Below are 14,151 nucleotides of genomic sequence, written 5' to 3'. Positions count from 1 at the left end.
CTGTTGAGAGAAATTAAAGAGGACACAAGAAGATGGAAAGATATCCTATGCTCTTGGATCAGAAGAATTAACATTGTGAAATGTCCATAATACCCAAAGTGATCTACAAATTCAATGCAATCCCCATCAAAATTCCAATGACGTTTCTCTAAAATGGGAAAAAAAAAAACTATCCTAATATTAATATGGAATAACAAAAGACCATGAAGAGCCAAAGCAATTCTGGGTGAAACAAATAAAGCTGGAAGCATAAGACTACCTGACTTTAAACTATACTACAAAGCTATAGTAACCCGAACAGCATGGTACTGGCATAAAAACAGACACATGGATCAATGGAATAGAATAGAGAATCCAGAAATCAACCCATATACCTATAGCCATCTGATCTTTGAGAAAGGTAACAAGTCCACACACCAGGGAAGAGACTGCCTCTTCAGCAAATGGTGCTGGGAAAACTGGATATCCATATGCAAGACAATGAAACTAGACCTATACCTCTCACCATATATCAAGATCAACTTGAAATGGATTAAAGAATTAAATGTACACCCTGAAACAATAAAACTCCTTAAAGAAACCATAGGGGAAACACTCCAGGAAGTAGGATTGGGAATAGACTTCATGAATATGACCCCAAAAGTACAGGAACCAAAGGAAAAATAAACAAATGGGTTTATAACAAACACAAAAGCTTCTGCACAGCAAAAGAAACAATTAACAGAGTGAAAAGACAACCAACAAAGTGGGAGAAAATATTTGCAAAATATACATCTGACAAAGGATTAATATCCAGACTATACAAGGAACACAAACAGTTTAATGGCAATAAAACAAGTAACTGAACTGAAAAATGGGCAAAGGAGCTGAATAGGCATTTCTTGAAGGAAGATATACAAATGGCCAACAGACATATGAAAAAATGCTCTACATCACTCTGCATTTGGGAAATGCAAATCAAAACCACACTGAGATACCATCTCACTCCAGGTAGGATGGCTAATATCCAAAAGACTAAGACCAATCTTTTCTTAATTCCTAGTTCATCATGTTATAAAATACAATATGGTTAGAGAGCAGCCTTATAATACCAAGGTCACAGATTTGGATTCCCATACTGGCCAGCTGCCAAAAAACAAACAAACAGAACTTTCCTTTAACACAATTGCTGGTTCATGTGGGCTGCCTGGTTAGCTCAGTTGGTACAGTGTGGTGTTGCAACACCAAGGTCAAGGTTTCGGATCCCCATACCAGCCAGCCACCAAAACAACAACAACAAAAAAAACAAACAATAAAAATTACTAAAAATATGAAATAAAAACCTCAAAACATACAAAATAAAAGAATACATTTTTAGTTGATATATTCAATAAATACAATTACAATAGCAAATTGCTATAAAAGTTTCTAAATGTTTATTCTCAAACTTTGTACTAATTCCATTGCAGACTAATAACAGTTTGTGTTTTGCCACTGGTCCATTAGCCACACTTGGATTTACATTATTGTAACATACTATGAATTATTACTACACATTTCTATGATGCCTAAAAATGATTAATTACTTAATATGTCAGTACCCTGGATTGAATTTCCCCCCAAAACTTAATCCGCACTGTAATAGTGAGGGTGGGAAATCCTATTATGGTAATTGAAAGTTGGGGCCTTGAAGAGGTGATTATTGTGAGGACCCTGCCACAGTGAAAGGTTTAACAGTGGTTGTGGGCGTGGTTCTGAGGGCTTTAAAAAGAGAGTGAATGAGGAGCTATCTCTGTCTCTGCTCTGCCACTTTCCACCATGCGAGACCCCTGCGTTGCTATAAAGTCACCACCAAAGAAGACCTTCACCAGACATGTTCCCTGGACTTTGGACTTCCCAACCTTGTAAACGGTAAGCAATATATTTTGTTTTCTTACAAATAACCCAGTTCCAGGTATTTTGTTATAAGCAATAGAAACGGATTAATACAGTCAGTTATATGGATACTTTTGATTTTATTTTTGCCTTCTTTTACATGTAGTTTTAATAATACATTACTGTTAATTTTTGTTATTATGTTTTGTTTCTCAGTATTCCAACCAGGATTTTACTGAACCATTCCAAGAAACAAGGTGGTTAAAAAATAATGTGTTTATGGGAAGACAATTACACTAATGTATCGTGCAAGTTCCCACTCTAATACCTATCAGCTGTGCGACTTAAGTGAGTCACCTAACATCATGGGTCCTCATCTGCTAAATGAAGATAATGATATAACTGACCAGAATCTGGGGGCTGAGTCATATAATCATTCCAAGTATTCCCTCAACAATAGGATCATATTTTATTGTTGAAGGTTCATAGGTGATTATTTTTATAAGAGCAACATGCGAGATCTATTTGATGTCATATTCTAGCATGCCATTAAACTTAGAAAATTTACTTTGAAGATTAGAGAATTCTCCTTAGTTGCCACAGTGTTGATAATTATAATGCTGCCATTTCATGTAAAATAGTATAAAAAGGGGAGAGAGATTTTATATTATTATATTTGTGAACAATGATGATACCTAATAATAAGAACTATTATAGCTCTATATAGATCACTACCTATTGTCATATTATAGTCCAAGTAGTTTTTTAACAACTAAGTTTTCAACATAAGCAATTTGTCTTTTGAAATATGTTCCAAGACAGCAGTTCTATAAAATAATGAAAAGAAACCAAAGACTTACATCTGGAGAAATTTTGTTTGGTTTTCATATTTGAAGCTTTAATTTAAGATACAGCTTTTGAAAAAGAGCTACAGTACCTGGAGGACCTGAATTTCAAGAAGCAGGAAATTATAGTTCAGCAGGAAGCTGAGCCACCCAAGCAGAAGTAAGCTCCAAAAAGATTTATGAGGTGAGGAAACAAAACTAAGCATGTAAAGATTAGAACAAAAAACTCTACAAATAGAAGTTATTAGACATTAATTCATTACAATCATATATTAGGAATGAGTAAAGAATCTTATAGACATTTGCTCAGATGTTCAAATGGCATGTTCTATAAATAAAAAGTATTTGACAATAAAGATGCAATAGAATATTTACATCACAAAAGAAATATATTTGATGAAGGTCAGCTTTATACTCTTGTTTATCTCTGATCTTTATATTGCTTTAAATAATCACTTTGGAATTTAAGCCCCTAAAGTTTAGTTATAATTTATAAATTAATTTTATTTTATACTATAACAGGTTAGGTACAGAGAAAACAATAATTATTAGTGGATGACTATGAGTAAACACCTTACATGTACTAGGCAAGGATTTCTTTCTTCACTGTTATTTTTATTAGTAGTAACCTACATTATGCTGTACTTTTCACAGCACAGATCTTTTCCATGAATACCGCCAGAAATAGGCATCCTGGTAAGATCCAGGATGAAGAAAGTCAATATAAATTCAAAAGTTTCCTTATACAATAACAGGAATTTTACATATATAACTCCAGAGGCTACATAGGGGTATATAAATGCTCTAAATTTATTGGTATCCAAATGGAACCAGTTAGTGGAAAAAAAGGAAAACTTCAAAAATATGTATGATCTGTGAGAACTTTATGCACACACACACACACACACACATAGCCTCATCCCCCTCAAAGTTAGAAAACTCTAATGTATTTTCTTTCATCTATGAAAATGACTTAAATAAATCCTGGGATTTTGTTTGTTTTTGTTTGTTTTGGTTCACATTGGTGGTGATATACATTTTTTTTTTTCCTTTTAGCTGATTCAGCCACACACTTTTTCCTGAGACTGGGCAAACATTCCAATACATTTGGCTCAGATTAGGGTATGATCTGTGGACATGGAATAGAGTATATTTAACTGATCTCTTAAAAGTTTCACTAAAGCAGTAATCGACTACCTAATCATCAAAGCAAATAACAAGAATCAACTACCTCCATTTCTGCTTAAGTTAGTAGGTCTTGGGATGAAAAGCATTTTGCTTCTTGTCCCTCAGCAATTTTTTTCCCCTGCTGTCAAATAAGAAATTAATATTCAACAGGACCTTAATTTCTAAACATGTGTTAAACTGTATAGCCTGACTTGTAAAAGAGAATGGCAAATAGTAAAAGCCTAATTAAATAGTAGTAGAAAACGAGTCAAAAGAAAAGCCTGAAAAGCATAATGTGAACATTTTACACTGAAAAAGATGACAATACAGAATATTTTGCATTAGGTTTTCTATTGTAAAATGAAACACAAGTATATTAAATAAGCTTCTTATAAAAATAACATTGATAGACTTTCAGCCATGTAGTAAAAGTCAGGTTTATCAAGATATTAGTAATAGTCTTGCTGATCACCCTATTATTGAGATGTATAAACAGGAATTATGATATTTTTGAAATTGGCTAAGACAATTTTCTATTTTGGTGATGTAAATAAAATTTACTTAAAAAGTGAGTATGGGTTGGCCAGTTAGCTCATTTGCAAGAGCATGGTGCTGGTGAGGTCAAGGGTTCAGATCCCCTTACCAGCCAGCCGCCAAACAAACAAACAAACAAAAAAGTGGGTATATGTAGCTAGTATTAAATATGAAATATGGTCCATCCCGTAGTAAAAAAAAAGAAAAAAAAGCATTGTGACTTGAGGACATTTCTATATAAGAGTTTATTCAATACTTTTTCATATTAGTTGCTGTTAACTTCAGTTGTTTGTTGAAACGTATTAGTTAAGATCTTAAATTCTACAGTAAAGTATATATTTACAAAAGAAAGAGATGCAGTTGAATTCAGCACCATTACTTTTCTCCCTGTCCATCCTATCTAGACTTTAAAAATCAATATATCTATGACGGTACTTCAATAAGTTCATGGAAAACTAGAACTAAAAGATAATGCAAGTATTTCCATGAACTTGTAGAAATACCCTTGTTATATGAGAGAGAAAGAGAGAGAACATTAAATACATAATATATTGCAGAGTATTGGCTAAATTTTAAAAAGCATGAAAATACAAATATAAACATATTTGCATTTTGTTTAGAGTGGTATTAACAATGATCTCTTTTTTATTCTCACTAAGCTGTGATTTAAGAATTCAAAATGTTTCCAAAACCTCATATACTTTTTGGAACCAAAAGAAATGACAAATACAACAAAAGTGATAAATTCATTTTATCCGTCTTTGTGAAATGGTGGGTGAAGCCTATGATGGCCAAAACTAAAACTAAATAATTCTTTCTCAAGATCCCTCTCACAGAAGAATAGGCTAGTTAGGCAGAATGGTTTCTTTCATGAGTGATGAAGCAGCTATTTTGTAACAACCTGGTTCAAAGTAACACTCTAAGTTTTCTTATATTTAAATCAGTAGTGACATGTCAGGGGACATTAAAAAAAGGTACAATGTGTTATGAAATCAATTTTTTAAAACAGGAATTTTATTTATTTATTTAAAATAAATAGAAGTAACCATTATGTTACAGGCTTTTTTATGTTGCTAAACAGTGTTTCTAGATTCTTAGCACAATAACTAAAAAAATACCTATTGCCAATTAAGGTCAGAAAACACATTTCCATTGCTTCAAAGTAATGTATGCAAATCTGAAGTGTGTGTTTAAACGTTCTGATGTCTTCTTGTGAATTAAGGAACAATAAAATGTTCTATATTTGTTTTAATTTTATGAATGATTACAGTACTTTGCAATAACATAATACTGGCCCCAGGCAGCCCTTACTGTTCCTGCCTAGATTAAGATAATAAGAATTCACATCCTCAGACAGCTGAGAATCTACAAACTCGATATGCTCTCACACAGATGAAGACAAATCATATGATTCTCTGTCTATGGGGGCAAATCTATTAGGTTACATGTTGATAAAACCTTTTTGACTGTCCAATAAAAAGTGTTTAGAGTGCTGATGAGTTGCAAAGTGATTGCTGGTTTCGGGACAAAAAAGGAAAAACATCAACTCATTTAATTTTTTTTAAAAGAAAAGGAAATGAGAATGCCTAAAGTACATGTTTATAGAACATTTTTGTCAGAGCCTAACTCTAGTTCTTATGTTAAGAGGTTTCAAGACAAAGCCCTATTAATCTTGTACAGCTACTCAGGTCTGAAATGATCAGCACTAAAAGTTTTTAAGTGTATGCTTTCAGGACTGTGTCTATGTCAGTGATTATATGTCAATGGCAACACACTGCAATTGTTAAATTGCACTATTGGAAATAGATCAATTTTAGATGAAGAGGGAGGGGAAATATCAGGGATTAAAGTAGCTCTTATGCTGTAACCAGTACTTTTTCACTTTTACAAAAGTTAGTCACACAGATCTGTTTTCTGAAAGATGTTACATAGGTTACGCTTTACTGATGAGCTAATTAACCTATATATTATAGGTTAAATTAATAACCTAAAAAATGCACATTTACTCCAATCTTACCAGGTTGGCCTATTGGCCCAGGAATGCCTGGTGGTCCCGGTGGTCCCTGAACACCTATTCCTGGCAGCCCAGGAGGTCCTATTGGCCCAGGTTGTCCATTTGGTCCAACATCACCTTTAAGAAATAAATATAGTTTACATATTAAAAACAACAGCTGAGTCAATAGTCCTTAGGAACAACAATACCCATGTAAAAAGGCACATCATATTAAGCAGGGAACTTGAATAACTGGCCTTCCACTCAGCAAAAAAAGTACACATAAGTAAGCACCCAGAACAGAGGACAGGGAATCTTCCAGTCTTATAATTTAACATATGCTGGGCACTCAAATTCAGTACTAAATCAACCTCACAAAAGAGTACAAAAGATTACAAACCACATATTCCTTCTACTCGTAATTCATCTTCGGCAATTATTTATAAATTTAAATATATTTTTAAGTTACCTGTATTTTAAGGTAAACTTCAACATCTTTTTTACTAACTCAAGGTCGTGGCCTATAAACATGTTCAAGCCTCTCCCTTCATCAGTAAAACATCTCTTTGACACAGAAATTTCACTGTCTTTCTCTCTATCTTCTGTTCGTCCCTCTATTACGTCCACTTTAAAAATTTTTTACATGTACTAAAATACACTCTTTTTAGTGCACATTTTAAGTTTTGAAAAATGCATACAGTCATATAACCACCACTAAAATGAAGATAGAGGACAGTTTTATCAACCCCAAAACGTACCTGTGCCTGATTGCAATCAACCCCTTCCAACATCCCAATTCCTGGCAACCAATGATCTATTTTATGTCTTATAGTTTTTCCTTTTCCAGAATGTCATAAAAAGAAAATCAAACAATATGTAGACTGTCGAGAATGTCTTCTTTCACTTTAATATAATGCTTTTGGGCTATCCATGCTGTGTGTATCAGCAGTTTGTTACTTTCTACTGCTGGTTAGTATTCTATTGCATCAATATGCTACATTTTTTTTTATTAATCTTTCCATTTGAGGGACATTGGGCTCTTGTCAATTCTTGGTGAGTACGGATAAAACTGCTGTGAACACTGACCTACGGGTTTTTGTGTAAAGCCTCACATTTTTCTGGGGCAAATACCTAGGAATGGGGTTGCTGTGTCATGTGGTAAGGCTGTGTTTAACTACATAAGAAATTGCCAAACTGTTTTTCAAAATGGCTATACCATTTTGCATTCTAACTAGTAATGTTTGAGAGTTACAATTACTCTCCATCATTGACAGCATTTGGTATTGTCAGTTTTCCTTCTTTTTAAAAAAATAATTCTAATAGTTATGTAGTGATATCTCATTGTGGTTTTACCTCACATTTCCCAGATGACTAATTATATTGAGCATGTGCTTATCAGCCATTTGGATACCTTTGGCGAAGTATCTACTGAAATCATTATCGTTTGTCTGTTTTTCCAAATATATATTTTTTTAATTTGGTTGTTTGTTTTCCTATTCTTGAATTTTAAGAGTTCTTTATATATTCTGGCTACAAGTCAGATATATGATATGAAAGTATATTTAATTTTTAAAAACTGACTGAAGAGTTGAACACAGTTGAGCTTTAAAAGAAGTAATTTAAAAGGGTGGCATATTTACTAAAACACATAGCTAAAGGAAATGAAAATTATGCAAACTTCCTAAGACACATTTATATAATAAATGCATGACTTCTAAATATTCTTATAGGAAATCTCTATATATCAAATAAATGCATTCATGTACATAAAATTTTATATATATAAAAAATAAAGTATATTAATTTTAATGAAATCCAATTTGTCAAATTTTATTCTTTTATGGATTGTTCTTTTGGTGTTCTATGTAACAAAAATCAAAAGATTTTCTTCTATGCTTTCATATAAAACAAGGGATGATGGGTCAAGTTTGGCTTATAGGCCTGTTTTTATAATGCCCATGAACTAAGAACAGTTCTTACATTTTTAGAGAGTTGTAAAATAAAATACAATATGTGAGAAAAACCATATGTGGCCCACAAAGAGTAAACTTTACTATCTGATCCGGTTTGCTACAGAAAAATTTCGTATACCTCTGTTCTAGTTTTATCATGTTAGGTTTTATGTTTAGGTCTATAATTCATTCTGACTTCGATTTTTGTACAAAGTATGAAGTACAGGTTGAGGTTCATTTGTTTTATTTGCTTGTTTGTATTTTTTTTTTTGCATATGAATGACCAAGTCCATTTGTTGACAAGATTTACTTTTTAATTGAAATTGCCTTTGCAACTAAGTCAAAAATCAAACATGTGGGTATACCTCTAGATTCCCTATTATGTTCCATTGATCGATGTCTCTATTTCACATATACAACACTATCCTTTTTTTATATTGGTTATGAATATTAATAATACAAAGCTGATTGTCACCCCTAGTGCCCAAGAGGTGAAGTCCAGATCTATACTGGCAGCATGCACCTTACCACAAATTGTGTTTGGACCTGATGTCCCCAACCCAATTATCCTCAACCTCCCTCCTCCTCCCCCTTCCCCCCCACTCCACTTTGTATCCCTAGGTATGTTCTCTCCCTCTGCAAGACCAACACACCACTGTGGTCTTTCTTTCCTTCTTTCTCTCTTAGCTCTCACATATCAGTGAGCACATGTGGTATTTATTTCTCTGTGCTTTGCTTATTTCACTCAAAATAAGTTTCTCCAGGTTCATCCATGTTATTGCAAATGGGAGTATTTCATTCTTTTTTATGGCAGAGAAGTACTCCATGGTGTATATATACCACAGTTTCCTTATCCAATCATCCATTGATGGACATTTAGGTTGGTTCCATGTCTTGGCTATTATAAACAGAGCTGTGATGAATATGAGAGTGCAGGTATCCCTTCGACGTGATGATTTCCATTCCTCTGGCTATATACCCAGAAGTGGGATTGCTGGATTGTATGGAAGATCTATCTGTAGTTGTTTGAGAAACCTCCATACTATTTCCATAGTGTTTGTACTAACTAACAGTCCCACCAAGAGTGCAGGAATGTTACCTTGTCTCCACACCCTCACCAACATTTGTTATTCACCGTCTTTTTGATTATAGCCAAAATAACTGGGGTGAAGTGGTATCTCAATGTAGTTTTAATTCACATTTCCTTGATGATTAGTGATGTGGAGCATGTTTTTATGTACTTGTTGGCCATTTGTACGTCTTCCTTTGAAAAATGTCTATTCAGCTCCTTTGCCCATGTTTTAATTGGGTCATTTACTTTTTTACTGTATAATTGCTTGAGTTATATGTATATTCTGGATATTAGTCCCTTTTTGGATGCATAGTTAGCAAAAACTTTCTCCCACTCTGTAGGTTTTCTTTTCACTATGTTGATTGTTTCCTTTGCTGTGCAGAAACTTTTTAGTTTGATATAGTCCCATTTGTTTATTTTTTCTTTTGCTGCTTGTGCTTTAAAGCTCATGTTCATAAAGCCTCTGCCCTCACCTAACTGCTAAAGTGTTTCACCTATATTTTCCCTTAGTAATTTTACAGTTTTGGGTCTTATACCTAGGTCTTTAATCCATTTTCAGTTGTTTTTAGTGTATGGTGAGAGATGCATATCTAGTTTCATTCTTCTGCATATGGATATCCAGTTTTCCCAGCACCATTTGTTGAAGAGACAGTCTTTTCTCCAATGTAGATTTTTGTTGCCTTTGTCCAATATCAGATGGCTATAAGCCTGATGGATGATTTCTGGGTTCTCTATTCTACTCCGCTGGTCTGAATGTAGATTTTTATACCAGTACCATGTTGTTTTGGTTACAACAACTTTGTAGTATAATTTGAAGTCGGGTAGTGTTCTGCCTCTGGCTTTATTTTTTTTTTTGCTAAGGATTGCTTTGGCTCTTTGGGGTCTTTTATTGTTTCATATGAAATGTAAGATTGTTTTTTCCATTTCTGTGAAGAAGGTCATTGGTATTTTGATGGGGATTGCATTAAATCTGTAGATTGCTTTGGATAGTATAAACATCTTCACAATATTAATTCTTCCAATCCAAGAGCATGGAATATCTTTCCATCGTTTTGTGTCTCCTTTTCTTGTTTCTTAAAGTGAAAAGTTAGATAATTTATTTGAAATCTTTTTTTTTCCTAATATAAGCTTTTAATACATGGATCTCCTTTTAATCACTTCTTTATCTGCATCACACAACTTTCCATATGTTTTACCTTCATTTTTGTTCAACTCAAAATATTTCCTAATTCTCTAGTGATTTCCCCTTTGATCTGTGGGTTTAGAAGTGTTTTGGTTATTTTCTAAAATATTTTCCCAAATATATTTCTGGTATCAATTTTTTTGTTAAATACTTTATGGTTAGAGGGCTTACTGTATCATGTCAATATTTTTAACTTGCCAAAGTTTGTTTTATGGCCAGTTTATGACCTATTTTGGTGAATGTTACATGTGAACCTGAAAAGAATGTGTTTTCTGCTCTTGTTAGGTGAAATGTTCTATAAATGTCAATGTTGAGGAGTTATGCTGAAAAGCAACTCCTGACACTCTTCTGATAGAATACTGTACATCTCATCCTTGTGCCCTTTATAGGAAGCCAATGCCAAATATAGTCCATGGCAGTTGAATGAGCATGAAAAGTCTAGACCACCTTATGGTGGGCATTACAGTATTTCCATTTTGTATTATCTTTATTTAAGGGAGCTGCTGAAATCTTAAAATGACACAAAAATCTATCTTTCCCCGTCTTCCACATTTTCTCATAATACTTTTATACATATGGAAGCTTATTATTTTTTTTTTTTTATTTTGTCAGTATACAATGTGGTTGATTATTGTGGCCAATTACCGAAACCTCCCTCCCTCCTCCTTCTCTGCCCTCACTCCCAACAACCTCCTTTCTGTATGCTTGTCGTATCAATTCCAAGGAATTGTAATTGTTGTGTCTTCTTCCCTCCCCTCCCCCGTTTTTTTTTTTTTTGTATATTTATTTATTTATTTTTAGCTCCCACAAATAAGTGAGAACATGTGATATTTCTCTTTCTGTGCCTGACTTGTTTCATTTAATATAATTCTCTCAAGGTCCATCCATGTTGTTGCAAATGGCAGTATTTCATTCGTTTTTATAGCTGAGTAGTATTCCATTGTGTAGATGTACCACATTTTCTGTATCCACTCATCCGATGATGGACATTTGGGCTGGTTCCAACTCTTGGCTATTGTAAAGAGTGCTGCGATGAACATTGGGGAACAGGTATACCTTCGACTTGATGATTTCCATTTCTCTGGGTATATTCCCAGCAGTGGAATAGCTGGGTCACATGGTAGATCTATCTATAATTGAGGAACCTCCATACCATTTTCCATAAAGGCTGCACCATTTTGCAGTCCCACCAGCAATGTATGAGAGTTCCTTTTTCTCCGCAACCTCGCCAGCATTTATCGTTCAGAGTCTTTTGGATTTTAGTCATCCTAACTGGGGTGAGATGGTATCTCAATGTGATTTTGATTTGCATTTCCCGAATGCTGAGTGATTTTGAGCATTTTTTCATATGTCTGTTGGCCATTCGTATATCTTCCTTTGAGAAATGCCTATTTAGCTCTTTTGCCCATTTTTTAATTGGGTTGCTTGTTTTTTTCTTGTAAAGTTTTTTGAGTTCCTTGTACATTCTGGATATTAATCATAATATTTTATTAATTTTATTTCTTATATTTATAATTTGTTATTTTTTAAATATTTTGTGCATTAAGAATTCATTTAGTGCAATCATTTACTAAACATCAATTTTTAAAGATTCCTTTCTTTCCCTGCTGACTAATGATCACATTTCTGTGAAATATCAAGTTTCTTTATACACATTTCTGAACTCTTTCTATTCCATTGGTCTACTTGGCTATTCCTTCACTGTTCACATTGTTGTAATTACAATGGTATTGTAATATATTTTAATATGTTTGGTAAATATTAAGTTTCAGAATCAATTATGTCAAGAGCTTCCAAAAAATTCTGCTTAAATTTTCATCAAAAATGCATTATATTTATAGATTAATTTGAAGAGAGTTGTCATCATTGAGTCTTCCCATCAACACATATGATTTGTCACCCTATTAATTCTACCCATATTCGAGTTGTTAATAATAAGAGTTTAAATTGTTCCTACAAATACATTAGGCACATTGTGTTTTGTTAATTTCTAGATACAATATAGATGTGTTGATTTCATGAATTATATATTTTTAAAACTTTTTCAATATTTTCAAGCACACCATTCTACTCATCACAATGATACTTTTGCATGTTATTTCTGCTGCCTGGAACACCCTTCCCTAAAGACTCAGTTCAAGTGTCACCTCCTATACTACACCTCCTCGGGCACTTAGATGAGGCACCAAACAAAAGTAATATATGAGATGAACCAAATGCTTCCAAAGTCATTTTCTTTTTTGTATAATCTGATTGTAATGTTCAGTACCTTTTCTTCCTCATATAGATATTTCCTGATGGATATTAGCCTTATTAATTCATTATTGGTCACTATGTTGTTTTAAAAGTGCTTCATCAACCCCTCCTACAGTTTAGGTATTGAGTTCTAATATCCAGTCACTGGTATAAGTATGCCTGGAAGGTGAACTTTTATTGTGATCTGATTGCTGAGTTTTGACTATGGTCTATTGATCTAAGACATTAGTGATACATATTCATAAAAATACCCATTGAGATAACCACTACCATAATGATGCCACCTAGATTTTATTAGAGTAGACAGCAATCTTTGAGATCTTGAAAAGTAGTCTATCCCTTTGTGTTTCCAGTGATTCAAGTATTACGTGGCACAGAAGAGGAACATAAATGTCTGAGGAATGAAGGAATTACATGTCAGAATACCTCAAACACTTATTTTTCTAGCACCTTAAAAATGTACTGGAGATTCAGTAATTGAGAATGACTCCCATATTCCTATTAGAATATGAAGATTCCAAATTTCCTTCCAAAGATTAGAAAAATGCCTGTTAAGAAGTTCATGTTTAAAACAGGCTTCAACCCATTTCTTTGCAACCCCTGCCTCAAGGACATATATACACAAAACATAGTGAGTGGGTAATTTCTATAAGACTGCCACATAGCTTATCATTTGGAACATCTCTATCTGCAATTTTGGTGGTTGCAGGTCTATAACTGGGCAAGATAACTGGGAAACACTAACTCTAAATTTGAGTGTCACAGTTTATAGCTGACTAGAATAAGAGCTTATCTAAGAAGAGTTTGTATTGGACTAGTTTGGGGCTTTTGATAACAGAATCTAGCCTGGTTAAAATTGGGCTGGGCTGTTGTATTGCTTTAACAGGAATCAATCCAACATGTTTCAGGAGCATGGACCTGTTCAGATTATTCTCTAGAGGCCAAAACATTGATAAGGAGGATCTGGTTCCTTGCAAACTGAAAAGGAAAAAAAAAAATGCCAACGAGCTATGCGAATTCTATCCCGTATATAATTAGGGAGCCCAAAATCAAGAGAGTAGTAAAAAAACAATAAAGAAATGAACAAAGGGCACCAGCAGTTTTCAAGACAAAAATATATGATCCTTAAATATATGAAAAGATGGTCCATCTCACTCACAGTAAGGGACATACAATATATATATATATATTTTTTACTTCCCTTCCTGGCTCTCATTTACTGACTTGCTCCAAGCAGCAAGGTATGTCTGTGAAGCCCAGACCTCTGTTATCTAAGTATGTCTTAAGAAGGGAAA

At 33.7% G+C, this 14,151-nt stretch overlaps 1 protein-coding gene across 2 annotated transcripts in view; it reads right to left on the bottom strand.

Annotated features, from left to right (window-relative positions):
- COL4A5 (collagen type IV alpha 5 chain) overlaps positions 1-14,151 on the bottom strand; it is a 257,285-nt gene that overhangs the window by 67,604 nt on the left and 175,530 nt on the right. For both annotated transcript variants that reach the window (XM_063083082.1, XM_063083081.1), the window contains exon 30: positions 6,418-6,531. In XM_063083082.1, the coding sequence (XP_062939152.1) occupies positions 6,418-6,531 (114 nt within the window). The remainder of the gene's footprint in view (positions 1-6,417; positions 6,532-14,151) is intronic.

The sequence above is a fragment of the Cynocephalus volans genome, chromosome X, assembly GCF_027409185.1.
Source record: "Cynocephalus volans isolate mCynVol1 chromosome X, mCynVol1.pri, whole genome shotgun sequence".
Taxonomy (NCBI): Eukaryota; Metazoa; Chordata; class Mammalia; order Dermoptera; family Cynocephalidae; genus Cynocephalus; species Cynocephalus volans.
The sequence above is the reverse complement of the archived record's forward strand: the minus strand, read 5'-3'. Positions and strand labels throughout refer to the sequence as shown.